Genomic DNA, 24,955 nt, shown 5'->3' with positions numbered 1-24,955 from the left:
TTCTGCATGATCTGAACAACGTTTGGGGACGTTTTTGCTGCAGGATGCCTTCAGTCTTTAGCACAAGACTGCAGCTTAGCAACAGAGCAGAAGACTGGAGGAGGTGTGGAGACGGAGAACACTGTGGTGGCACAAAGAAGCATTTAAATAACTCTTGTTCTGTTGTTTTAACAGCTCTGTTTGTTGTCGATCAGAAGTCATCTCATGTAGGAGCGTTATTCAGGGATGAAGGAAGGAAACGACGCTGATGTCCGATAATTCTGGAAATGATTCATTTTAAAGGAGAATTCTGGTTTATTAGTCCGTTTGTTTCCACATTTGACTTTTACAGCAGCGAAACCTCCACGTGTCCATAGATGAAAGGAATCCAGGCGTGGAACTTTATCAAAATAACTCAAAACTGGTCTTTGACAATTCAGAAAATGTCAAGAATAACATAAGTTGTCCAAGATCAATCAGAAATTGTCCAAAATTACTTAAAATATGTCTGAAATGGTTTATCACGATCCAAAATAGTTTGAAATGTGTCCAAATGGACTCAAAAACTGTCCAAAATTACTGACAAATTGGTCCAAAATGATTCAGAACTGTCCAAAATTGTTTTAAATGATTCCAAAATGACTCAAGATGTGTCAGAAATGTGGTTAAACTCTGCACAATGACTCAAACTTGTCCGAAATGACTTAGAATTTGTCAGAAGTTGTTCAAAAACTGTCCAAAGTGCCTCAAAATTTGTTTAAGATGACTTGAAATGTGTCCAGAATTACTTTTACCGTTTCCAAAAGGAGCTAAAAAACTGTCCACAGTAACTCAGAGTTGTTCTGAAATTCCTCAAAACGTGTCCAAGGTGACTCAGAGTCGTCCAACGTTACCGAACCTCCACATGTCCATAGATGAGCTTCCAGCTGTGCAACAACAGCCAATGAAGCTGCTCATATCTGTGTTTCTTTTTAATCGTACTAAAAACAACAACAACAAAAAAATTATTCACCTAAAAATCCTAAACTGTCCTCTTCTGTTTCCTGCTGGAGCAGAAACGTGTAAACGACACTTAAAAGACACATTAATAGAAAATAAACCAGAATTCTCCTTTTGAAGGCTGAATATCATGAACTTTATCCTCCTAACAAATGTACAGCCACAAACACCACCAGACGACGATGATTTTTGTCTTTGCCTCCTCGGTGGTCGTTCTGCCGCCAGGTGCATCGTGGGTAAAGCCTGCTGGGCTTCTTGTTCAGACAATAATAGTGTTTTCCTGCTAGCTAATAGCCTTAATACTCCAGAAATGATATCCTGTGTAACTGTTCTGCCTTTAAAGAGTTAAAGGTTTTATTATTATTATTATTATTCAGCAGATGTTACAGATGTTTCTGTATTCAAAGAACACAACGTGAACTTTTTGCAGTTTTTATTTTTATTTTATATTCAGGCTGATTTATTATGATGCAACAAGAAAAAAACAACAACAACAAATGGACCTGACTGGTTTGGGCCATCGTGACCTCTGATTGGTTCATTCTGTCATCTCGTTTTCTCTCTGATTGGCTGACAGTTGATGGTATTTAATAAGTGACTGAGCAGAGAAGGAGTGCTGTGCACCTTTTTTTACTGAAACCTCCTCAGTAGCTATTTATACAGAAGCTCCACTGAAGGTTTGTAGAATTAAAATCAGTCCTGGTTCTCAATTTATGAATGTGACAAAAACAAAACAAAAAAAAAAACAACATATCGAAATCATTATGCATTTTTTTTAAATACATGTATAGTTTCTAGACGCCTGTGTAATGTTGATTTTCAGTTTTTTTGCTGTAAATAAACTCTTCCGTCTCTTCCGCAGGTGTTTTGATTCTTGAATCGATCACACACAAGAAATTCACACATTTCTATCTATATATAAAAATACTCTTAATTATAAAATGCCCCCCAAGTATAAAAACAAACATTCAGTCCCACAAAATAAACCAGACGACTAAAACAAACCCCTGGATGCCACACAGGATCGATAATGCTCACAAGTACAAAAACACAACATAAAAAAATTACAGCTTCAGTTCGCAGAAAAACTGGTTCTGACTCAGACGCCGACGTCTCGTCGTCTTCTTCTCGTCATCACCGCGAATTCTCCTGAAACGGAACAACAGCTCTGATTAGAGTCACACAAAATGGAGTTTGTAGTGATGCAGCAGCAGAGGGTGATGTGCAAAAATAAAAATAAAAAATAAACATTCAGGCTCTCCAATGTGTAGATTTTCAGGCTTATGAAAACAATTTTATTTCTTCTTTATAGATAAATATTTTAATCATTCATTTGGAAAAATTCAAGGAATCCAGTCGCTCACACGTTAGATTTCAGAAAAATAAAGAAACTAATGTGCAAATCGTGCTGGTAGATAAATAATTTGCAGAAACACTTTGGATTTGCACAGATTTTTCTCTGTAAATATGTGTGTGAAATCTAACTCATCTGGATTAAATCAACTAATTAAATGAATGTTCTCAGTAAACGAGTTCGCTTCGTTAACTCTCCTCCCGCTCGTCCTCTTCATGAGTTCAGGCTCTCGTCTAATTTGTTGTTTTCGTCCTCGTGATGTTCGCTTTATTACAAACACCTGCCGACTCGTGCAGGTGTCCCATCAGCCAATCACGTGGCGGCACTTAAAGGGTGTTTCTGAAGCGGCTGATCTGATCTCTTGGATTTTCACCAGAAATCCTCCAGCGAGAGCAGCTGTGTTGACTCCATAAAACACGTTTAAACTCAAGTTTCTAATCTTTAATTTTATGTTTGGAGCTGACAGAACACCAACATTGACTCAGTTCTTTAAAACTGCAGAGAAGCAGCTCAGATTCAACCTCGAGGCTCCGGCAGCAGAATCGGTTCTACTTCTGTCAGCCAAGAACAGAAATGAGAACAAACTGACCGACCCTGGAGCCAAACGGCCTCATTTCAACTGTCCAGCTGCTGCTGCTGGTGTAATGATGTGGGGAGTGTTTTCTTGGACACTTTAGGCGCCTTAAATACCAGCAATTATGGTCTGGATGCCACAAGCTGTAGTATTTCCGCAGCAGCTCATAACCAGAGCCAAATAAAAAGCTCAATGCTTTCAAGCACCAGACCCCATTCAAAATTTGGCCAATTTAAGACGTGATTTCATTTGATAAAACTCCTCATATTTTGGAAAGCAGAATTTCCTCTGTACAAACATCTCTAGCACCAGACGTCATTCAGAATTTTGCCAATTTTAGATAATATTCAGGAGGAATTATCTTTATTTTCTATGAGGGCCCAATTTTGGAAAACACACATTCACACCCTCTGCACCAACATCTATAGCACCAGACTTCATTCAAAATTTAGCCAATTTTAGACGGCATTTTATTTAAGTTATTCTAGATCTCTTTTACAAAACCATAAAATAATTCCACCTGCACGAACATCTGTAACAGCAGAATTTATTAAATATTTTAGATTAGATTTTCTTCTGTTAAGGTTCTATGTTTTTCTGTCTGGGCCTATTTTGAAAAACACAAATTTCTCCACTTGGCAACAACATCTATAGCGCCGTACTTAATTGAAAATGTCCTTAAATGGAAAATATACCATCGTACTTGTAGTTATTTAACTTTACTAAACTTTAATTAGTTGTTTCAGTCCAGGTTTGTGCAGCGTATACAGAACTAGCATGATGGATGCAGGATGATTCCCGTCAAAGTAGCTCAAATAAATAACCAAAGAGTTTCTCAGACTATTCCAGCCTTAACTTCCGTTGATCAGCTTTCACTGTGCAGACGTCTGGGTTTGTTGTGGAGCCTCGTTTTGTAGAGGTGTTTATACTTTCATAGTCAAAGTTTAACCTTCATCTTCTGGTCTAAAGTCATATTCATATGGACAGTTCTGCTGCTCTGAAGGAAAACAACTGACCTCGGTCACCTTTGGGTCCTTCAGGTCCAGGAAGGCCTCGATCACCTGCATCCACACACACAACGGTTGTTTTAACAGAGTTTGTGGTAGAAATAAATCTAAAAGTGGACGTCTGACAGGAATGAGTGAATCCCAACAAACATTTTTCAACATATTTTAAAATGCTGAACTCAGTGATGTTTTGCAGTAATGTGCTCTGAGCAGACCAACGTTTGGCCACAGTGGCAGTAAAAATGTTTGGCAGCTTTTCAGGAGAAGAACCTCAAACCAAGCAAAGTGGTGGAGATGTTCTGGTCTGGTTGCTGCCTCAGGATCTGGGCAACTTACAGCCACTGATGCAACTACGAATCCTGCATCACGCCAAAGAAGGCTTTAAGATATTGAAGCTTTCTGTCCAGACGTTGACCTTTCAGTGATATAATGATTCAAACACACTGACAAATCCACGACTCACACAGAAGAAATGGAGATTTATGGAGCAAAAGAGTCAAAACTGAGATCTGAATGCCACTGAAAGGTTAAAGGGGGATTTGAAACAGGAATAAAATCCTCAAACATCTTGCAACTGAAGGAATTTTGCCGAAAAACTGGTCAAAAAGTTCAGTAAGCTCAAGTCAGAAACTGGTGGACGATTCTACAAACCACCTACAAGGAGATATCTCAGCCAAACGGGTCAATCATAGCTTCTGATGCCAGGGCTCTAGTTACTTTTTCCACTCAGGAACATCACATCTATTCTGAATTTTGTGGACTAAATGATTGACAAAGGTAATTTTCCACATTCATCAGTCAACCACTGTTTCAAAGCGGTTTGAATGTTTGCATGTTCAAATACGTCGTGTGTTTTTACATGACTGTTCACTGTACCTGTCTCTCCTTTTGGTCCCATGTCTCCTTTCTGTCCTGGTCTCCCAGGAGGTCCAACGATGGCTCCATGCGCTGTGAAGAATAAATCCAGTTGTTATCAGACCTCCACATTCTCACATCTTTCAGCCAGCGTAACATTTTGCCTCTAAATGTTCTTTACTTCTGATGTATTCCACTAGAGCCGTGGTGTTTCCATGGGAACCAGACCATCGGCCGTATCCAGGAGGACCTGGAGGCCCGGGTGGTCCTGGAGGTCCTTGGAAAACATGGCCGCTGTAGTCCCGCACAATGTCCTGCAGCAAACCGCGAGCTGCAGGTGACAGGAAACCAGGTGATGCAAGATTTCTGCCACTGGGATACTCTGTCCTAATATATCCTTGTTTGTTTTAACATGGGCACTGGTCGGAGGTCATTAAACCTCAAAAAGACTTTGTTTTGGTGCCCCTTTACTAGCCAAACTCACACAAAGCTCCTGTCCAAGCTGTCTGCCTCCTCTGATCTCTACAGTATTAAAGAACCAGAGGCTCCACCTGGTGGCACAACCGGGTACTACATCAAGTCTACAATCCGTGAAGTGAGTGTTATCTAGCAAAATGGTGTCGGAAGACGCCTTTCTTGCAAAACTTGATTGAGACATCCATAATTTTGACGAAAGCACCCAAAGCTCATATCAACTTACATTTAATGTATTCCACCACATCCACGACATTTTCGCTGGAGCTAACCCATTGCATCTGTCCAGGTGTTCCAGGGAGGCCAGGGGGTCCTGGAGGTCCTTGAACAACCCGCTCAGAGTCTCTCGCAACCTCTCGAAGCAGACCATGAGCTGCCAAATAGAGATATTTACCAAAATAAGAGCACATACAGATGGATTCGAGCTTCAGTTTGTGTTTTCTGTCAAAAGTCGAACTGACACCTACATTTGATGTAATCGGTAACTTTGGCGGCCATACTGGAGAAGTCACCAGTGTCTACGGTCCAGTCTCTGGCAGCAGGTTCACCTGGCTCTCCTTTATGACCTGGAGGTCCAGGAGGGCCTGGCAGACCAGGAACTCCAAACATAGCTCCGCTTAAACCATCACCTGGACAGAAATATGAAAACAATATTATTCACCTTTGTTCATATAGCACCTTTCATAAACAAACTTCAGAGGTGCTTTACAACAAAACAAATGTCAAATTAGACAAATAGTGAAAACAAATTCAAACACATAACATCCTGACCATGCAATAGGGCAAGATAAAATAAGTCAAGCCAACAACTCAAACCTGACAAATTATCAGATCATCATCTACTTGGACCCCGAGCAGGTCCAGAACTCTGGATTTTCTCAGGTATAAATAGGTCAAACAATTCCTTAAACTCACTCTTGACGTATTCTTGTAGTTCAGCTCTGAATCTCTCTCTGTGGTCACCGACAGGAACCAATCCACGGTTTGGACCAGGGGGGCCCTCAGGTCCAGGAGGACCAGGAGGCCCAGGAGGACCCCTGAAGGCAACACCTGCATGAAGGCAGACAACATGTTCAATGCATTTTCTTTTTGAATCAAAGAAGTAAATGTTTGCTGTTAGACTCACTTTGCAGGTAGTCCCGGATGTTTGAGCTGAGGTGGTTCCCATATCCTGGTGGTCCAGGTGGTCCAGGTGGACCTTCTGGACCAGGAACACCTGGAGGACCAGGAGGACCCTGAACACCCGCATGAGGTTGATACCCACCTAGTTGGACAATGAAAATTAGCATCTGTTTGTGCATGAAAACAACAGAAACATGTTTTTGCTGGAGACAGGTGTTGTAGTTTGGTGTTGAAACCAGACTGAGTTTTAATATTTGCTTTGACTTGTGGTGTTTTGCAGTTTTGTTGTTTCATTTGGTTGTTTCTTTAGCTGTGAAGGGTTTTGGCTTTCCGCTTTCCTTTAGTGTGTTATTTTGCTAAGGTTACTGACCAGTGTTACCTGGCTTTTGTCAAGCCAGCTGACCAATCAGAGCAGACTGGGCTTTTTAGAAGAGGAGCCTTAAAGAGACAGGAGCTAAAATAAAGCATTTCAGGCAGAAAATGTGCTGCAATGATGTAAAGTATGAGAAAAATAGTGAAATGATAATCCTGTAAATGTGCATGATATGGGCTCTTTAAACCAACTGACTTGACTTGACAAGTGTCTGCACCAGCGGTTGTGTTCTGGAAGCAGTTCAGTTTTGGTCAACCAGCTGTGATCCATTAATAGTTGCCAGATTTAGGGGTATAGGTCTGGCTTAGTTTGGGTTCAGACCAATTTAGCCAGATTCACACTGACTATGGACCATGTGTGGTGACCTGGATTTGAACAAGATACCAATGCTGTTTTCTGCTGCTTTTTTAGGGTCACCCAAGCTTTATATTTAGGCCCATTTGCCTAGTCTTGGGTCGATACTTCTGCCATTAAAATCTGGTGTGTGGGGCTTGATGTTGTTTGGTTAAATTATAGTTATATATAACAATGTTATATTCGGTCACTACTGTTTGTTGTTGATTTGATGCAGTCTAACATCACAGTCAAAGTTGTTGTATCTTACACTGCATTGGAAACAGAAAGGTTCAAAGAACCAGTTAAGAAGGCCCTTTAAACATTCAAGGCACACATTCGTAAACATTGGTGCCTTGAGTTCCTGCTGTGGAAATCCTACATGGGCCAAATGATTTCCTCTGTTCTACCAGATTTAGGCTGTTATGAAACCATTTTGTCTACCTGGAGATCCGCCCATGTTGTTTTGAGTTCCTTACCTGAGACTCCGTATGCAGGAGCACCGGGAGGTCCAGGAGGTCCAGGAGGTCCGGGTGCACCTACAGCCCCCCTCTCTGGTAGCAAACAGAACCCTCGGTCAAACACAACAGAACCCTTTCTTTGCAGGTCACCTGTCAGACTCTGTGTAACACTCACCGTTCATTAAAGCGAAAACACGTTCAGCAATTTCCTGGGTGTTAACGCCATAGCCGCCGTATCCACCAGAACCTCCCGGAGGTCCAGGAGGTCCTGGTGGTCCAGGTTGACCACCACCACCGATGTATCTCCTCACGTCCTCTCCTGGACACAAAGAATTGACAGACAAGAGGGTATCAAAAACAGAGTTAGGGGTTTTGAATAAATCAGCTGCGAGTGTGAAATAAACACATTAACCAAATGATTCAAGGTCAGCATGACCAGCATTTTTAAAGTTCACATGATGTCCCTGTCTTTCTGTCATTGCACTAGAAAACTGGAATCTAACCACCTTTAAAGGAGCCTTACGTTGCAACAGGTTGACGATATCGTTGACAGAGATGGATCCAGGTGGACCTGGAGGACCAGGAGGGCCAGCGGGGCCAGCGGGGCCAGCAGTGCCAGCGCTACTGCCAGCGCTACTGCCATATCCCCGACCTGAACCTGAACCTGAACCTGAGCAGGTAAAAGTTGAGGTGATTTTTACAAACAGATGTCCTGCACAGTAACAGATGCAACATCTTTGTGTAATTGGTCATACTCTGAAGGTAGGCGACCACTCGGTTGGCAACATCGTCCACCAGTCTGTCCGATGCACCTCCAGAAGTGCCAGGGGCCCCTGGAGGACCCGGAGGCCCAGGAGGTCCAGCCAGGTAGTCTCTGATCCCACCACCTGAACACCAAAGCAGATCACCCGACTTAGCTTTTTGTTTCATACATATGTAATGTTACATACATTAGGGTGAACTGATGCTTACTCTGAAGGTACTCTGCGACATACTGGCCCACATCAGTTGATCCAGAGCTGCTTCCATCTCTTCCAGGTGTTCCAGGTGTTCCAGGTGTTCCAGGTGGTCCAGGTGGTCCAGGTGGACCTGGGGATCTCGAACTGTATGAGCCACCTGGTGCGATAACACAAGTCCCAAATGAAATGCCAAATACATATATAAAAAAGACTACATGCTCAATTTTAGCACCTAATGTTGAAGAAAGCAGCAGTAACCCTGTCTGAGTGCTGAAACCAGAGCACAAGTCCTGAATTTACATGATTTATCAGCTCGAAGCTTAATATCAGCATTCTAATTCCACATGGTCTTCTTTATCTGAACTTTCAGGAAGCATCAAAGAAAAGGTTTTGAAGCTCCAGATTAAAAAACAACCTTTAAAAGAAGGATTTCAGTCGAAATAAATAAGTGATCAACAATAACGAATCTATCATAAGCATGCATCTACAGCTTTTGTATCATTACAAGTATAATGACAAACACTAGTCACAATAATTCCTCTCACTGCTAAAAGGGGAAGAAAAAAGTTTTCAACTAGAAGTTTAGTAACTATAACAGTAAATGTGGTTTTACCAGTGGAGGCTCCAGGAGAACCAGGAATTCCTGCTTCGCCTGCAAGGAAAACATACGTAATCTTTTGCTGAACTCTTAATAAAAGAAAGCATGAGCAAATACAAGCACAATGAGCAGTGTTTGTATGTAACCATGTAAACACTGTCAAAGGAGGATTTCCAACAACTAAAATAAATCTGTGTTGACAGAAGTTCATACATTTCCTGGTTTTTCAGACCATTTGATAAACAAAAATGTCTGTTATGTTTCAACTAATTCAAACCCCAACTAAAATCCATCCACCCATTTTCGTATCCAGAGTTGGGTTTTGGTGGAAGCAGACTAAGCAGGTCAATCTAGACATCCCTGTTCCAAGCAACGTCCTCCAGTTCCTCCTGGAGGATCCTGAGGTGTTCCCAGGCCAGATGAGATAGTTAATCCCTCCAGAAAAGTCTGGTCTACCAGAGTCTCCTCACAGTTGAAAACCTTCAAAGGAAGGTTCCCAGGAGGCATCAGATCGCCGAACCACCTCAACTGGTTGCTTTCAACTTGAAGAACCTCGTCACCCTATCTTGGTGCTGGTGATTTTTCTTTGGTCCTAAAACCTCCTTGGGAGGGCACCAAAATCCTCTATGCAGCAAAAACCCTGAAAGAAGGTCACAAAAAATAACTGGTTTGAATTTACCTTGAGGCCCTTGTGATCCCTCTGGTCCTGGTGGACCTTGAGGGCCACTTGGTCCTTCTGATCCTGGAGGCCCTCGAGGTCCTTCTGGTCCTGGAAGCCCTCTAGCTCCAGGCTGACCTGGGAAACCTGACATGAAAAGAGATCAATTGTAATCAGAGCTTTAATGTTTGTTATTGATCCTGGAGATGACAAAATCCATCTTATCTCAGAGTTGTGTACTCACCAACACCTTCGTCGCCTGGACTTCCTGGAAGACCTGGTTGTCCTGGTTCACCTGAAACAACCATCATTCGTTTAGTCACAGACTGTCTGTCTGTGGAAACTTGCAGTTTCGAAAGTATGATGCAGTTTCCTCACCTTGGTATCCTTGTGGTCCTTGATCACCTGAGAGAAATGAATAAAAGAACATTTCTGAACCAGAGATTCTAAACCTTAGAGCTTTCCAGTTCGCTAATGACACACACTGTTTCCAAACCATCTAACCTGTTGAACCTACCTGGTGAACCCTGTGGTCCTGGGGGTCCTGGAGGTCCTGGTGGTCCAGAAAAGAAGGTTTCTGAGACAAAATGGGGAAAAATTTATCCAAAATGCCATAGAAACTGTATAGTATGAGACATAGTTGATCTAAAGTGAGATTTCTTCACCTACCTGATGTTGGAACAAAGCTGCCAGGTTCTCCTTTCTCTCCTGGAAGTCCAGGTTTACCAACACCTGTGAGGACATGATGACAGATCAATTTTAAAACAGACACTTCTTTAAAAAAATGATCCTGTATGCTGACGATCAGTTTATCTATCACTCTGTCTGTAATGTAGGATACTTGCTTACCTGGCTCTCCAGGAGGCCCTCGGCGTCCTGGTGGACCTGGTTTAGCGTAACCTAAACAACAAGGACATTTGCGGAATCATTAGTTTGATCAGATTACATCAAACAGTTCAACAACAGCCAGCATTGTGCATCATTCACACACAGTACAGGCCACTAGGAATCTCCTCCACATGCTGATAGCTAAGTCAGTCATGATCAATGTATTTATTAGCAATGAAGTCACATTTTTTACCTGACAAAGAACATGACATTTGCTTTTTTTCCAGTTTTTATTAAGTGGTTACTTTCATTTTCAATTTTTGCTTAAGTTTAGGCTCCTTGGTTAGGTTCAGAATCCTGAACCTCAAAACTTCTCAGTTTGAAAAGCATCATTTTTAAAATTAAAATCACCCAAATTACACCATTTATCAGCCAGAAACTAAAAAAACATCAAGAGTCATTCTCAACTTTCAGACTGCCGATGAACTAATCACGTGTGATGCTGCGTTACATCAGTAAAATGAATCAAGTCTAAACTTAAAATTGAGATATTTTTGTTTGAACTGCAGGTTGTGTTTACACAAAACAGATAAGAGACAAGGATGGAAACATATTAAAAGTGTAAATGATAAAATGTCTATTGTGCATTTACAGGGTGACGACTACATGAACTTATTCACATGTCGCCTGTGTTTGGTGGTTATCTAATATTAATCAGATTGGATGATAACGGGTCGACTGAGGCTATTGGAAGGTGGAGGAAGGTCCCACTGGCCCACATGTGTGATGATAATGAACAATTTAATGGGCCGACAAGCAGGTAGTTTGATTGTGTTTGGAGATGCTCTTGGTATCTTACAACCAGCTTTGAACCTACCAGCAGGGCCTTGAGGACCAGGTGTTCCAGGAGGCCCTGGAGGTCCAGGTGGGCCTGGAGGTCCAGCCACTGCAGAGAGCTCTGTTAGGAAGGAAAAGCGTCTAAATTAAAGTCCGACCTGGTGTATTCAGGATATCACCACCAGATAAAACTGATCCAGAGGGACTCACTGTTGTAGCTGCTGGCACTGACAGATTCTGACGAGATGCTGTTACCGGGTTCTCCAGGTTTTCCTTCCTCGCCTTTCTCTCCTTTCTCTCCTTTCTCTCCCTTCTCTCCTTTCTCCCCTTGTTCTCCTTTAGGACCTAAAAGATTAAATCACAAGTAAACTACCCATCCAGGTGTTTGATTTATGCTCAACACACGTCAAGAAGCTGGATTCACCTAGTTGTCCCGGGAGACCAGCAGGACCAATGGGACCGGACAGACCAGGAGGTCCAGCAGGACCCGGAGGCCCGGCTGGTCCTGGAGGTCCGGGGATGGCAACAGCATCAGAACCAACTAGAAATAAAAGGAAAGACAAAAACCAGCTGCAGTAATAAAACACAGCGAACTCCTGCATATAATAAGAACAAGTGTTGGTGTTACCTGAAGCGACGACTTTACCAGGTGATCCTGGTTCACCTGCAACACAGTTTTATAATGAGACTAAACATTATGGAAACACATTTATACCTGACAAACATCTTTATCATTACGATTTGACAAATTATAGCATTCATCAGAGCTGCAAACTGTATAAACAGAAAGAATAATCAGATTTTTTTTGTTAAATGAAGGTCCTTGAACAACTCACCAACTCATGGCACCATTCCATCAGGAAATCGAAAACGTTTTGTTTTCTTTTTGTGATGACTCTCTGCTCTTTGTTCTGTTATGCTTCTAATCCACAGAGCAACTAAACTGTCTTTCATTGTTGTTAAAAATGACAATAAACATCTATTCTATTCTGTATAAGCTTAAAACTGTGATATTTAATCAAATCTATTTTACATTTTTACCAAAAATAAACCATATGCATTCACCAAATTCACCAAATTCTGTAGAAACCTAAAAACAATTCTGTGCTTCTCCCCACAACTATGAAGCCATCAGTGATCAACAGTGCCAAGAATGCAGATCAGCTGAAAATGTCAGCAGTAAACTATCTGTAGAGTCACTGTTTTTCCAGTGTTGGTCACAACTGGTAGGACTCAGAAATATGAGTTCTGCGACTCTTGTACTCTAAATTAAAGGTGAGTTTTATAAAGAATGCTTTGGTTTCTTTCGTGATGTTTTTGCATTTTCTAGTTTCCATTCACTAAAAAGGAAACGGGGCGTTACCTTTACCACCAGGCGGTCCTGGAGTCCCGGCAATACCTGCAGCAAACAACAAATATCTCAATAAACAAAACCTAAACTGTATGACGGGTAGAAGAATGGATCTTATCTCCCGATACCTGGAGGTCCCTGGAGTCCAGGAACGCCTGAAGAAAAGGAACAGACAGAAAGATGGTTTTTCAGGTAAATATATGCAAAATTCTGCAAAAACAGTTCGATAAAGAGCATTTTGTTTTGCTGAGTATCGGACAGGGTTTGGCTACCTGGAGGACCAGCATCTCCAGAGAGTCCAGGTGGTCCTCTCGCACCAGGAGATCCCGCTGAACCCGCCTCACCTGTGATCCATAAACAGAAGTTCACAGGAAGTTAAAACAGTGTTTAAGGTTCTGTTTGGTGATTCTGCAGCTCTTCTCTGCTCACCAGAATCTCCTTTAGATCCTTTTGGTCCAGCAGGGCCTTGAGCTCCAGGTTGTCCTGGTTCACCTTTAAGACAAGCAAAGAGTTCATGACAGGACTAGTGTCATTGTTGATTAATTGATTAGATATCTGGTTTATAAAATGTCAGCAAATGGGGACAAACGTCTTGTTTACGTTCAGTTTACTGTCGCAGAGGAGGTAAGAAACGTATTCACATTTACGAAGCTGCAGTTGCAAAATTTTTACTTCTTTATTTCGATTGTTGAAATACTTGGCTATTTAAATAGTCAACAAATAATTGATTGATCAGTTGTGAGGACCAGAAATGTTTTTTTCCTGCAGCCTCCCAACAGGTTGATCCAGAAAGGTTGATCCAAGTCAAGCTGTCAGACATTATGGGGTGTTTTCAAGTCATTTAGTGCACATTTTGCATCACAAAATCAGCAAACTGATGAACGAAAGGTCGAAACAGTAGCGAACACATTGTTTATTATGGGGCGCTGTGGCTCAGGTGGTAGAGCAGGTTGCCCTCCAATCACAAGGTTGGCGGTTCGATCCATAGTCGAAGCGTCCTTGGGCAAGACACTGAACCCGAAGTTGCTCCCAATGGCAGCTCTGTCGCCATTGGTTTATGAATGTGTATGTGAATGGGTGAATGAGAAACACATTGTAAAGTGCTTTGGATATAAGTGCAGACCATTTATTTAAACTTTGTGGTGAAGAACTTTAGTTTTTTTTATATAATAGCTGCTGATAGAAGCTGTGTTTTTCATATTTATGTGGATGACTGATAACAAAGTTGTGCTGAGACACACCTGAAGGTCCTCGTGATCCTCTCTCTCCAAGATCTCCTTTGGTTCCTGGCAGCCCGGGGGTTCCTCGGTCACCTACGTACCGGAGAATCAAAGGTGGTTGTTCCATCACTAATTGATTAAACATGAACTGTGTAGAGATTTTATTTCACAGTTGTGTGAGTTGATGTGATCCAGTTTATATGTGGTTCTGAAGATCTTCTACCTTTTGCTCCTGGAGCTCCAGCATCACCCTGGAAACCTTTTGGACCCGGAACACCTGCACACAGTTGTTACCGATTTAATACAGAAAGAACAGCTCATCAACGCCGGCTAACAGACCAAACATTCATAGAGACTGAGTCTTTACCAGGAACTCCAGAGGCGCCCTGTTCGCCCATGGCACCTGAACCAAAGGAGAACAGCTGGAATTAGAATTTAGTGGTTTGTACTGAAACATGTAGACCTCTAAAGCGCCCCCCAGGAGGTTTGAAAAACAAGTTATGTTTAATAACATGGCCAAGATCACATAATTTATCTGAGCCAGAAACTGCAAACACAGAGTGAACAACAGAGTTTTTGTGATATTTCATCAAAAACATTTGATAATTAATAATTTGCCCAAAAACAAACCGTTTGCTCAAACCAGAACCAAAACCCTGCACTCCTCCCACCAACCATGAAGCCATTAATGAGATTGTACACACTAATTGCAGTATTTTAAACATTTTTGCAGGATAAATAATCAAATAAATTCAACTTTTTTCTCTCCATTTTATGATTTATGGCATTTAAAAAACTTATCTTCTTATTAGTACCACTCCTGGGTTTTGCTGTTCAGGACTTTTTATTGCAGTGAAAAACGAACCCACAGTGATTAAAAACATGACAGGAACTAAAAACACCTACAAAACTACCAAAATGGTGATTCAAGTATAAACTACACAGGCCTTGATCTCACCTTTTGGCCCCACAGGTCCTGCAGCACCAGCAGGACCAGGACGTCCTGCTTCTCCTTGAGATCCTGTCAAGACCAGATTTAACAGCAACATGGGGGATTAGCTCAGATGGTAGAGCGCTCGCTTAGCATGCGAGAGGTAGCGGGATCGATGCCCGCATCCTCCAAATTATTCCATCTTAACTTGACGTTGAATGAATCGATGGACGTTTGTTGATCAGCAGTTTGCTTCCGAATGGGTCCACTATCTCAGGCCTGATCATACGTTTGTTAACCCCTGTGCACTGTTCTGTTAAATCCCTTAATAAAAAGTAAACTACATGCATTAAATCAGCACATTTACAACCTTTATCTCCCTTTTCTCCAAATCCTGGTGCTCCAGGTTCTCCTCGGGGGCCCATCGGTCCCTCCCGGCCCCTCTGGCCCGGCGGCCCTTCACCACCTGCTTCACCTGGACACAAAGGGCAGATGCTCAGGTGTTGTGTTGGTTTTCTCTTTTCTTGTGCAAAGAAAACGGTCTGAACTGGACGCTACCTGCGCTGCCCTTCGGTCCTCTGGGTCCGTCCAGACCCGGGTGACCCATCTGCCCCGGAGGACCTGAACAAACAAGAAAAGAGTGAGTTTGTCGTCCCGTCATCAAACACAAAAAAAACCTGCAGCACATCTTCTCCGAGTCTCACCTGGCAGACCTGGGAAGCCGCTATCACCTGCAAAAGACTCGTTTTTAGCAGCAGTTCTGAGAGTTTGATTCTGGAGTTATTAAAACACAATTAGCTGCTCACCTTTCTGTCCGAGTGCTCCTGGATCACCTGCAGAGACGCAACCAAGCTAGTGATGAACATGAACTAAATATCAAACACAAATTATTCTATAATCAGTGCAAACATACCTTTAGGTCCTGGTTCTCCTCTTTCTCCTTTCAGCGAGTAAACCAGAGATTCTGAACACACAAACAACAACGTTTACGTCATCGGTAAATCAAACTGTACAGCATCAGCTTGTTTAACAGGTTTTAAAGGTAAAACTTCTCGTATGTCTTTGGCTGCACTGAACAATTCAGAGCAAACATTTTCCAATATGGATCTGTGGTGTTTTGAAAGGTTTTCCAAGTTCTTTCTTCTTCACATTTTGAGTTAAACAGTCAAATATCATCAGCATAGAATTGTGTAAAGTTATAAAAAGTGTTGTTGGTTTCCACCTGTTGACCCGTCCATCTGTGAAACTGTGTCAATGTATTTACCTCTAATTGGACCTGAGTGGAGTTCAGCCCGGATCAGCTGCTGAACAGCTCTCTGCAGGGCGGCGCTGTCCTGACCCGGTCCACTACCGACACCTCCAATGCCTCCTCCTAGTCCGCCTACTCCTCCTCCTCCTAGTCCTCCTCCTCCTCCTCCTCCTCCCGGCCCAGCAGCCCCCAGGTTGATCCCATTGTCGGACCGGGTGATGGTGGGACCAGAGGAGCTCCTGTCGATGTACGAGTCCAGAGGGTCGATGATGTTGATGCCAGAGGAGGCGGACAGGCGGCTGGTTCTGGCTGAAGCGGCGCTGACGCCGGCGATGGCCTCCAGAGCCTCCACGCGGTTCTTCAGACGTTTGACTTCTTCGCCTGAGATGAGAGGGAGGACGGTGAGTCTGGGCAGGTCGCCTTGAATCTACACGAACAGCACAGCTCCTCACCCAGAGCGATGAGTCCGGAGAGGAGGCCGAGGAGCAGCAGGAGGCCGAGCAGGAGGCCCAGGAGCCACTTCCACCAGCTGCAGCAGGACAAGAAGCCGAGGCCCGACTCATCGTTACGGATCTCTGAGAAACAAACAAGCTGGGTTATGGTCAATGATGCTGCATGATAGAAAAAAACCTGAACATCAGAAAGCACAGCTGGCAGAGCTTTCTCCTTTTCAGGTTCAGTAGTTCAGTTATAATAATGAATTTATGTATTTATATGTTTATATTCTGAGCTACATCTTTGTGCAACATCACTTCAAGACTGCATGGTTTCAGATAAACTGAAGTGTTTTTATTACCACATTTTTACTTTTTAAAAAAAAATTAAATGAGGTCAGAAGATGGATGCCATCAAATCATATGCTACGTGTATTAGATGATGCCAGAATGCGACAACATGAGTGGAGAAACCAGGCCTCATCCTATAGATTATTTTTATAAGCGTACATAGATATGACTACTGGAGATAAATGTGAGTTTCACAGTTTTTGATGAGTTCTGACTTTTACACTACATCTCTGCAGAAATTGTTGCGGCAAATTGCATCTCTCTCTCCCTTCCTTGCCAGAGCCTTGAGCCGGGGCAGCAGGTTAGTCATCAGCTAATTACCAGAGCAACTAACCAACAGAGCAGCTAATTACCAGAGCAGCTGCACCCTGGGTCTTTACATGCAGACACTCTTTCGACGTTCTGCTCTGGGAGGAGAAACTTCCACCACTTGTTGAAACTTCAGGACTTTTTCACCTCACAGATGCAGTCGGGTGAGATACGCATGTATTGATTATATTTTAATGTTTAGCTTGTACACGTACACTCAGTTTGGTTTGATGCAGTTTGATTATGTGCATTGAATATGGTTTGTTTTTGTCAAGATTTTTCACCTGCTACATAATTTTGAGCACGTGGAAGAAAAAGAAGTGAAAGAATTCCAGAAGTGTGTTTGACGAGTGAAGAAGTCTGATGAGGTGTGTCTAGCAGCAAGTAGGGAGAACCTGGTGCTGCTGATCCACCTCACAGACACTGTTTAGAAAGCTAGCTTAAATACTTCATCCCACTCGTTTTCAGACCTTTGAAGTTGTGGATAGGATTTGTTTTTAATGATGTTGTGTTATGTCTGAAACAAGTCACATAAATGATGGTAAGCCAACATATATCAGGCAGGCTGACATGTCTGCTGGTCTGGTAAGCTAACATGTGTCTGATGAGTTGGGTTTATTTGGTCGGCTAAACTTGGTACGCTAACATATTTGGCAACTCGTCCTTTTTCCACCTTCGTCTTTGTAATGATTAAATGAACGAGGTGCAACATAAAATTAAATTGTGAGTCATACTTTTGTACATCCGAGTGGATTATGTACAAATATGTTAAAACTGAGGCCAAAAATTATCTCTGAAAAACACTGAAAACATAATTTAACCCAGTAGGACTCTTACTGTGACCAATAGCTTTTGTGGATTTTTTTGGGGGGTCTGGATGTTTAACAGATCACCCTGAAGAGGTGAAACAACACCAGCTCATACCTGCGTAGGTGGCTTTGTCTTTGGTAGCAATCTTCAGGGTTGAAGCTGTGAAGGACATAAAACGTGACGTTTATGAAACACCAGATAAGAACGTGACAGTGCTGGAGATCAACACGGTTCACTGAATATCGGTTTACTTTTGGCGTCCGTTCCCTCCTCCAGAGAGCTGGATGATAATTTCTGTTTCTCTCTCTTCAGTGAGTCCTCAGAGTAGGTCGCTGCAAGAAACATCCAGTCACTAATAATGAACACCGAGTACACAACTTTGATTACAAGCTGACGTGCAGCAGTTAAGTTGAGCACAAAATAAGTTGATAAAATCTATGCAGTGGTGCCTCATAAATTCAAAACAAGGCTGCATTTTTTACATTTTATTCACTGTAATTCTACACCTTGGATAACGTAGAGAACAGGTGTAATTTGCATTTACTGCACGTTAACGTGTTGCTGGACTTGAATGAAGCTAATTTTGCCACTTTTTCCCATCTCCTGATCTCAATTTTGCTGCTTCAAACTTTCAGAATTTAATCAGTTATACTACAAAAATAATACACTTTTCTGCATTTTTGAAATAAACAAATTACAAAATTTAATAGCAAGTCTCATGTAAAATAATTGCAATTAATGTAAGTGCCAGTAAAGTAAAAATGCAGCTTTTAATACTATATTTAATTTATCATATCTACCTACACTTTTATCTATTTCTCTGTCATTTTATTCTTATTATCTGTATTTTTAATTGGTTTTACAAATACAAATATCTTTTACTAGACATTAAAAGGCCAAATAATCAAGTTTTAGGATTTAAAAACTGCTTACAGGTCTTTGTATTCTGCTGGTCTAAACCCCAAAATAAAGATCCTTCAGATGACAAACCCTTTTCTCTTTCTGTGGTTGCTGCTCTCTGACTGTTCTGTCCAGACTACAGTAGCTGCCGTCCTAGTGATAGAACCACTAGTAGCAGAAGTATTCAGCTGTACCACTAGTAGCAGTAGTATTCAGCAGTACCAGTAGTAGTATATTTCGTAGTACCAGTAGTAGTATATTCAGTAGTACCAGTAGTAGCAGTAGTAGTATATTGCGTAGTACCAGTAGTAGCAGCCGGAGCGGCCGACATGAACTGCTTCCCCGTGTCTTTGGCCATGACCAGACGCTCCGTCTCCTTCTTCACGGGAGCGTTTTCCTTCTCAACCAGCACAAACTTGAAGTCTTTCCCTGAGGCCTCGTCATGAACCGGACTGCTGGGTCGCACTGTGGCAGACAAACAACACGGTAAACATTCACATGTGTTTTATAGATATATATATTTGTATTTGTGTGTGTGTTTGTGTATGAATAAGTGTGACTTGACTGGCCTGTGCTTGTGCTCATGCTGGAGACGTTTTTCTGAACACCATAAACTGTGAAGAGACAAAACAGATCGCACAAAACATCACTTGACACGCAATTTGTTTTAAAATTCACCAGACATTTTATGGTGTAACACTGACACTTAAAGCTTATTTATGCATGATAAATATCAAACATTTTCCATGTTGAACGGACACACGGTCAAGAGAAAAAAAACTCCCTAAAAAGCTGTGAAACTCTGGAAGCAACGGTGCCAGAAAAATAAGAAAATATCCTATAATGTTAAACTAGAGAAACTGTGAAAATAGCATCAAATATTTATAAAATGATATATTTTTTAGCAGATTTAAGTAAATTTTCTAGCAACACAGTGTGAAAAAAAACTAATTACAGTTTATAAAGATTTGTACCGTTGATTTTTATTCAGTTAACATTTAAATTAAAATGTTTTCTGTGATTTTATTACATGTTATCAGGATAATTTTTTTTAAAGGAAAAGAAATAATGTAAAATGTAAAATATCATATTAATAATGTAAAATAATGACATTCTAGCAGATGTAAATACAGTAAAACAGTCATTTTAAAGCAGCATATTTTTCAAAAACAAACTACAATTTGTTTTTTTAATCGTTAACTTAAATTCATGCTTTTAAATTTTTTAAATTTTAGTCTTATTTGAAAAAAAAAAATGTCAAAAAGAATCATTTCTCCTTTTTTTTATCCTCCCATATGCCACATTTTTTAAAAACCACATAAAAATAGAATTGATTGAAGGTCAAACATTGTCAAAGAATGAATAACCACATGTACAAATAGAGATTCTGCCATTTTTTTGTGTTTATTTTCTACTTTTTTCCTGCGGTGCCACTTTTTATTATCTGTAATCTAACAAAAGAGAGAACATACCGGTATGTTGTTCAAAAAGTTAGAGTTAAAAACATGTTTTTTTTACAGCGTAGGACAGTCAAGAGAGTTAATGTTTCTCTGCTGTGAGTTATTATTTAAATCAGTGTTTTACCAATAGGTGTGTTGGTTCCAGTGGGAGAGAGGACGGTCGGACTGCTGCTGACCAGGTTGTTCTGAAGCCCGTAAACTGGAACTGAGACAAAAAGAAAAAAACTCCATCAGAGGCAGAACGAAGCTGAACGTCTGAAGTCTGGAGACACGATGGACTCACCACAGCTGCTGACAGGAAGTCCACCATTCATGGAGGGAGAGCTGAGCGTCAGGTTGTTCTGGACTCCTGCACAAGATCACATTTATTCACCCGTCACTTAAAAAAAAACCCCAGCTCTGTTCTGCTAAAATCACACCAGAGGTAACAAACCATGACTCAGCACATTTGCAGACAAGTGTGATGTGAGAATATTGAGATGTGGACGGCAATGAAATGTGATCTGTCCTCTGTGTTTGCATCATCTACGCATGCCTAAATACTTTCCTGTGTCCCTAAAATAATGTAGAGCAGAAACATATACAGTCTGTGGCTGTTGTTTGGTGGTGGAGACGACCGACCTGGCTGGTAGAGGCCCGAGCTGGTCGACAGGTTGTTGGTGTTGTAGCTGTAGCTGCTGCTGACGGCTCCGGACCAAACGCTGCCGTACTGGTCTGAAGGGAAACACAAACAGCTTTATTATAGTCCAGTGGCTTCACAAACAGCCCTCGATGGGCTGACAAGTTCTCTCACAGCAGCTCGTGGAACGTTGTTTAGACCAACGGTTCTCAAATGTTTAGAGCCACGACCCCCCAAGATAACATAAATTTGTGTTTGTGAGCCCCTAGGTTGAATTTTTAATATATCATGACTTAACTTTATTGTTGATGCATTAATGCGTTAAAAATGAATGTGTTAAATCCACAGATTAATCTCTTTACATTAATATTTTCTTTTGAATGAATGAATGAATTAAATTTTAAAATACAAAATCAAAAGAAAATAATTTAAAAAGAGCAAAATAATAATAATAATAATATCACATAATCAAATCATGATATTAACAAGTTTGAAAAAGGAGTGGAAAGAAGTATACACTTTTCATTTTGACAGCCTTAATACACATTTATTTGATAAATGTAGGCTTCATTTCTGTATTTTTTGTATGATCTGTTGACCCCCTGAAATTATCTTGGGACCCCCATGGGGGTCCCGACCCCCAGTTTGAGAACCACTGGTTTAGACTATAATAACTTATACCAACTTTACAAACAGTTTAGTTTTAAAAATTGCATTAAATAATTTTTCCTTGGTGTCTAAAATATACTTAATAAACTATAATTTGTCGTGCGTGGCTGCCTTTGAGTAAATATCCTGAACATAATAATAAGAAAATGTTTTCAAATATTAAAATTAATCATTAATATTACAGACAGGTATATGACTGCAATTCACTATGTTATTCATTTTAAAACAACAACAACAAAAAGTAAATTACAAATATAACACTTATCTCTTGTAAATACAGCGTATCATTGGAAAATGTAGTTAAAGTAATAAACAGTGGACCTCATGTTTTATTATCATCAGTTCTACAGTGATTAGAAGCTTTATTCTCATTATGATACAAGGCAGCATTAAAACTGAATTTTGAAGGCGTTCCTGAGAAAATGTGTGCAAAACAAAAAGTCTTTGCAAAAAAAATTTAAAGAACACTTGGACGTTTCAAGCTTGATAACTAATAAATGGAGCAAACAGGTCACAGTGTCGCATCCAGTGAAACAGCTGCAGCTTTACAGGACTGTTTGTCTGAATTTGACTCCAGAAGCTGAGAACCTGTGCTGCAGCTCTCCGTCGGGCTCCTGGCCTCCACGCTGGCCTTCCTGGGGATCGGCAGCGTGTTGTTGGGCGACTGAGTCGGGCTGATGCTGGTGGACCGGTTCCCTCTCAGCAGACGCTTCACGTCGTCCAGCTCCGTCCCTGAACAGAGGAAACAGCGGGTATGAGCCAGAAGACGGAGGACGGTGCAGCATTTTATCTACACAACGAGTCAAACTGTTGAGGTTCATTCAGACGTGTGGATAGTTATGATCTGTACTCACAGCTGGCTGGAGGAGAAGCGCTCTGCAGCCTCGTCCTGATCTCACTCTCTAAAAAAAAAGCAATCAAAGTCAATGCACATAGTTAAAGATCTATAAAATGTGGAACCTGCCATTTTTTCCAAATCTGCTAAAATCTGTGGACACTTGTAAAAACATTGTGTGTGTTTATGGCATTACAGATGAGCTCTCTCTCTTTTTCTGGCCACTCTGGTGCTGTTTCCAGGATTTTATATTGCAGTTAAAAAAATAAAATAAAAAAAGACTGTACAGTGAAAATATAGAATATAGTTAAACTACACCAAAAAGGAAAAACAAATCTGACAGCTCATTGTTTTCTGATTTTAAAGTGTCAGCGTACCTCTGCTCTGACTTCTCCCTCTAGTGGCCAATGTCGGTGTTGCACTCGAGCTGCCTGCAAAACAAAAGCATTCCAGTTCGTGTCGCTTTGGGTTTGAACGCAGCGTTCCAGAGTTTAACCTGCAGCTCGAGTCAAACTCACCGTAGTCCTTCCTCTTGTACTCTGGAGAGGAGTTGGGACTTGAGCTTTCTGCAAAACAAAGATCTCGTCACAACGGGGACACTTTTTAAAACCGCAAAACAAAGTGAGCCTCGACTCATCGCTGACCGTCGAACACCTCCGACAGAGACATGGTGGTCACGTTCTTCCTCTCCTTTGGAGCAGGTGAATAAGTGACAGCAGAGGATGATGATGATGATCCCCTCTTCGCCTCCCCGCCTCCTCCTGAACTGTAGCTGGACTTGGTCACCGTGGAAACCGTCACGGCACCGAGGCCTCCTTCCCGTCTCCCCTGACTGCTGCCACCGCTGGCAAAGCTATAGGAGCCTCCTCCAGCAGAAGTGAAGCTCTCCGCTGTCTTGGAGGCCCCCGATGCCCCCGATGCCCCTCCAGCTGCAGCAGACGAGGCCCCTACGGTGGTGATGCTGAGGCCTCCGGTGCTCCTGCTGGATCCAGCGGTGCCGTTGGAGCTGCTGGATGTGAGCAGGACTGAGCTGCTGGAGCCTCCTGCAGCAGCTCTGCCACCCGACCCACCGGCGCTCACAGAGAAATCACCTGGAGGACAAGAAAAATGCACACTTTCTTGAACTCTGTTATTAATTTTTGTCCTTTTCATGTCATCATCTCTAGAAGACAGATGATAATTTATCAAAAACCTTCAGACCGGATCGCCTGGATCCACTTTCAACTGCAAGACACAACTAGAACTGTTCATATTTGACCCATCACACGTCACTTCACTTCACTTTTTGTTATCAAATAACATTCCTGAGTAATTCTCTGCCTCCCTGCTGCTGTGTCTCAACCTGCCTTTTGTTCTATACTGTTAAAGCCTCCACTCCTGCACATGAGATGGATTTACGACCTGCACACTGAACATATAGATCTGTAATTGCTGCTGCAGGCGCCGCCCTCGGGGAAGATCTTCTGTGTCTAATAAAAACGATAAGCTGTCAGCAGGATGGTACTAATATCTATGACCTTATTGCCCTAGTTCTCTGTCTCGGTGCAGGTTTCCTCTGAGCTCTGGGGGCAAATTTTGAGAAAATCTGACACTTCATTTCCTGCATCCGTCAATTTCTAAGCACCAATTTGAGCTTTTTCTGCACGAGAAACGTCTTTATTTATGTAAAGGAGACTCAAAAACATCATGGTTATTAGTGCAGAAAGCATGCAGGTACTTTCTCTCCTGTAGATCAACTTTATGCAGTTAAACTTGTTGTTGCATCGATGTGCACTTTTATAACTTTATTTTTTTATTATTGCAGGAGACGGATGCTAAATGTTCCAGATGAAAATCGAGACCTCTGCATCCTGAAATCTACAGTTTTCTGTCTGTCTCTACCTTTGAAGCTGCATTATGTCACAGAGGCAACCAACTAAATGTGTAAGTAAAGATAATTATCATCTGACCCGACAGTTTGAACTCACAGACAAAAACTGTGCCTTAATGGTTCAGCCCCACTGCTCTCAGTCACATAACAAAAAGCTCCACTGTACGCTATCCAACCAGCTCGATACGCAACAAAAGCACATAGACATTGATTAGCAACGAATACAGCAGAGAATCTAGCTTTTAGGTCACCAGAAGCACAACTAAAAAAAGAAAGCTAATGATGCTACATAGCAGCTGTATGTGTAAAAACAACAACTTTATATGAAGAAAAATAAAAATAATATGTTAGTGCCTGATTCCACTTGTTCCAAGTGGCTAAAAAATCAATAAAATAATAAACAAAGTGGAACATTTTGCCTGTAAGTAACCAAAAATGCCGCTCATAATGAATGCTAACAATGCTACGTAGCTTTGGATGTTTAAAACCAACACAGACAACCACAAAAAAATGACAATGTTGTGTTTATAACTTGC

At 41.6% G+C, this 24,955-nt stretch overlaps 1 protein-coding gene and 1 non-coding gene across 2 annotated transcripts; one reads left to right on the top strand and one right to left on the bottom strand.

Annotated features, from left to right (window-relative positions):
- Positions 1-2,077: 2,077 nt before the first annotated feature.
- LOC103355277 (collagen alpha-1(XVII) chain-like) lies at positions 2,078-24,444 on the bottom strand. Its single transcript, XM_008279004.1, has 51 exons — positions 24,431-24,444; positions 23,194-23,555; positions 23,068-23,115; positions 22,927-22,980; positions 22,569-22,616; positions 22,303-22,446; positions 21,048-21,140; positions 20,710-20,775; positions 20,551-20,631; positions 19,542-19,580; positions 19,270-19,431; positions 18,318-18,398; positions 18,181-18,225; positions 16,615-16,737; positions 16,178-16,543; positions 15,827-15,877; positions 15,720-15,746; positions 15,618-15,644; positions 15,472-15,534; positions 15,284-15,388; positions 14,941-15,003; positions 14,350-14,385; positions 14,206-14,259; positions 14,004-14,075; positions 13,192-13,254; positions 13,035-13,106; positions 12,891-12,917; positions 12,775-12,810; positions 12,040-12,075; positions 11,836-11,952; positions 11,667-11,738; positions 11,452-11,532; positions 10,596-10,646; positions 10,416-10,478; positions 10,264-10,323; positions 10,125-10,151; positions 9,991-10,041; positions 9,768-9,893; positions 8,504-8,647; positions 8,287-8,418; positions 8,055-8,201; positions 7,707-7,850; positions 7,550-7,624; positions 6,369-6,506; positions 6,158-6,292; positions 5,710-5,871; positions 5,469-5,615; positions 4,950-5,099; positions 4,790-4,861; positions 3,923-3,967; positions 2,078-2,127 (listed from the first exon to the last, which is right to left on the bottom strand). The coding sequence occupies exons 1-51, from the start codon at positions 24,442-24,444 to the stop codon at positions 2,078-2,080; spliced, it is 4,647 nt and encodes a 1,548-aa protein (XP_008277226.1).
- On the top strand, positions 15,032-15,104 carry trnaa-agc (transfer RNA alanine (anticodon AGC)). The gene has a single exon. It is a non-coding gene; the product is annotated as a tRNA-Ala (tRNA).
- Positions 24,445-24,955: the final 511 nt, after the last annotated feature.

The sequence above is a fragment of the Stegastes partitus genome, unplaced genomic scaffold (assembly GCF_000690725.1).
Source record: "Stegastes partitus isolate 25-593 unplaced genomic scaffold, Stegastes_partitus-1.0.2 Scaffold141, whole genome shotgun sequence".
Lineage (NCBI taxonomy): Eukaryota > Metazoa > Chordata > Actinopteri > Pomacentridae > Stegastes > Stegastes partitus.
The sequence above is the reverse complement of the archived record's forward strand: the minus strand, read 5'-3'. Positions and strand labels throughout refer to the sequence as shown.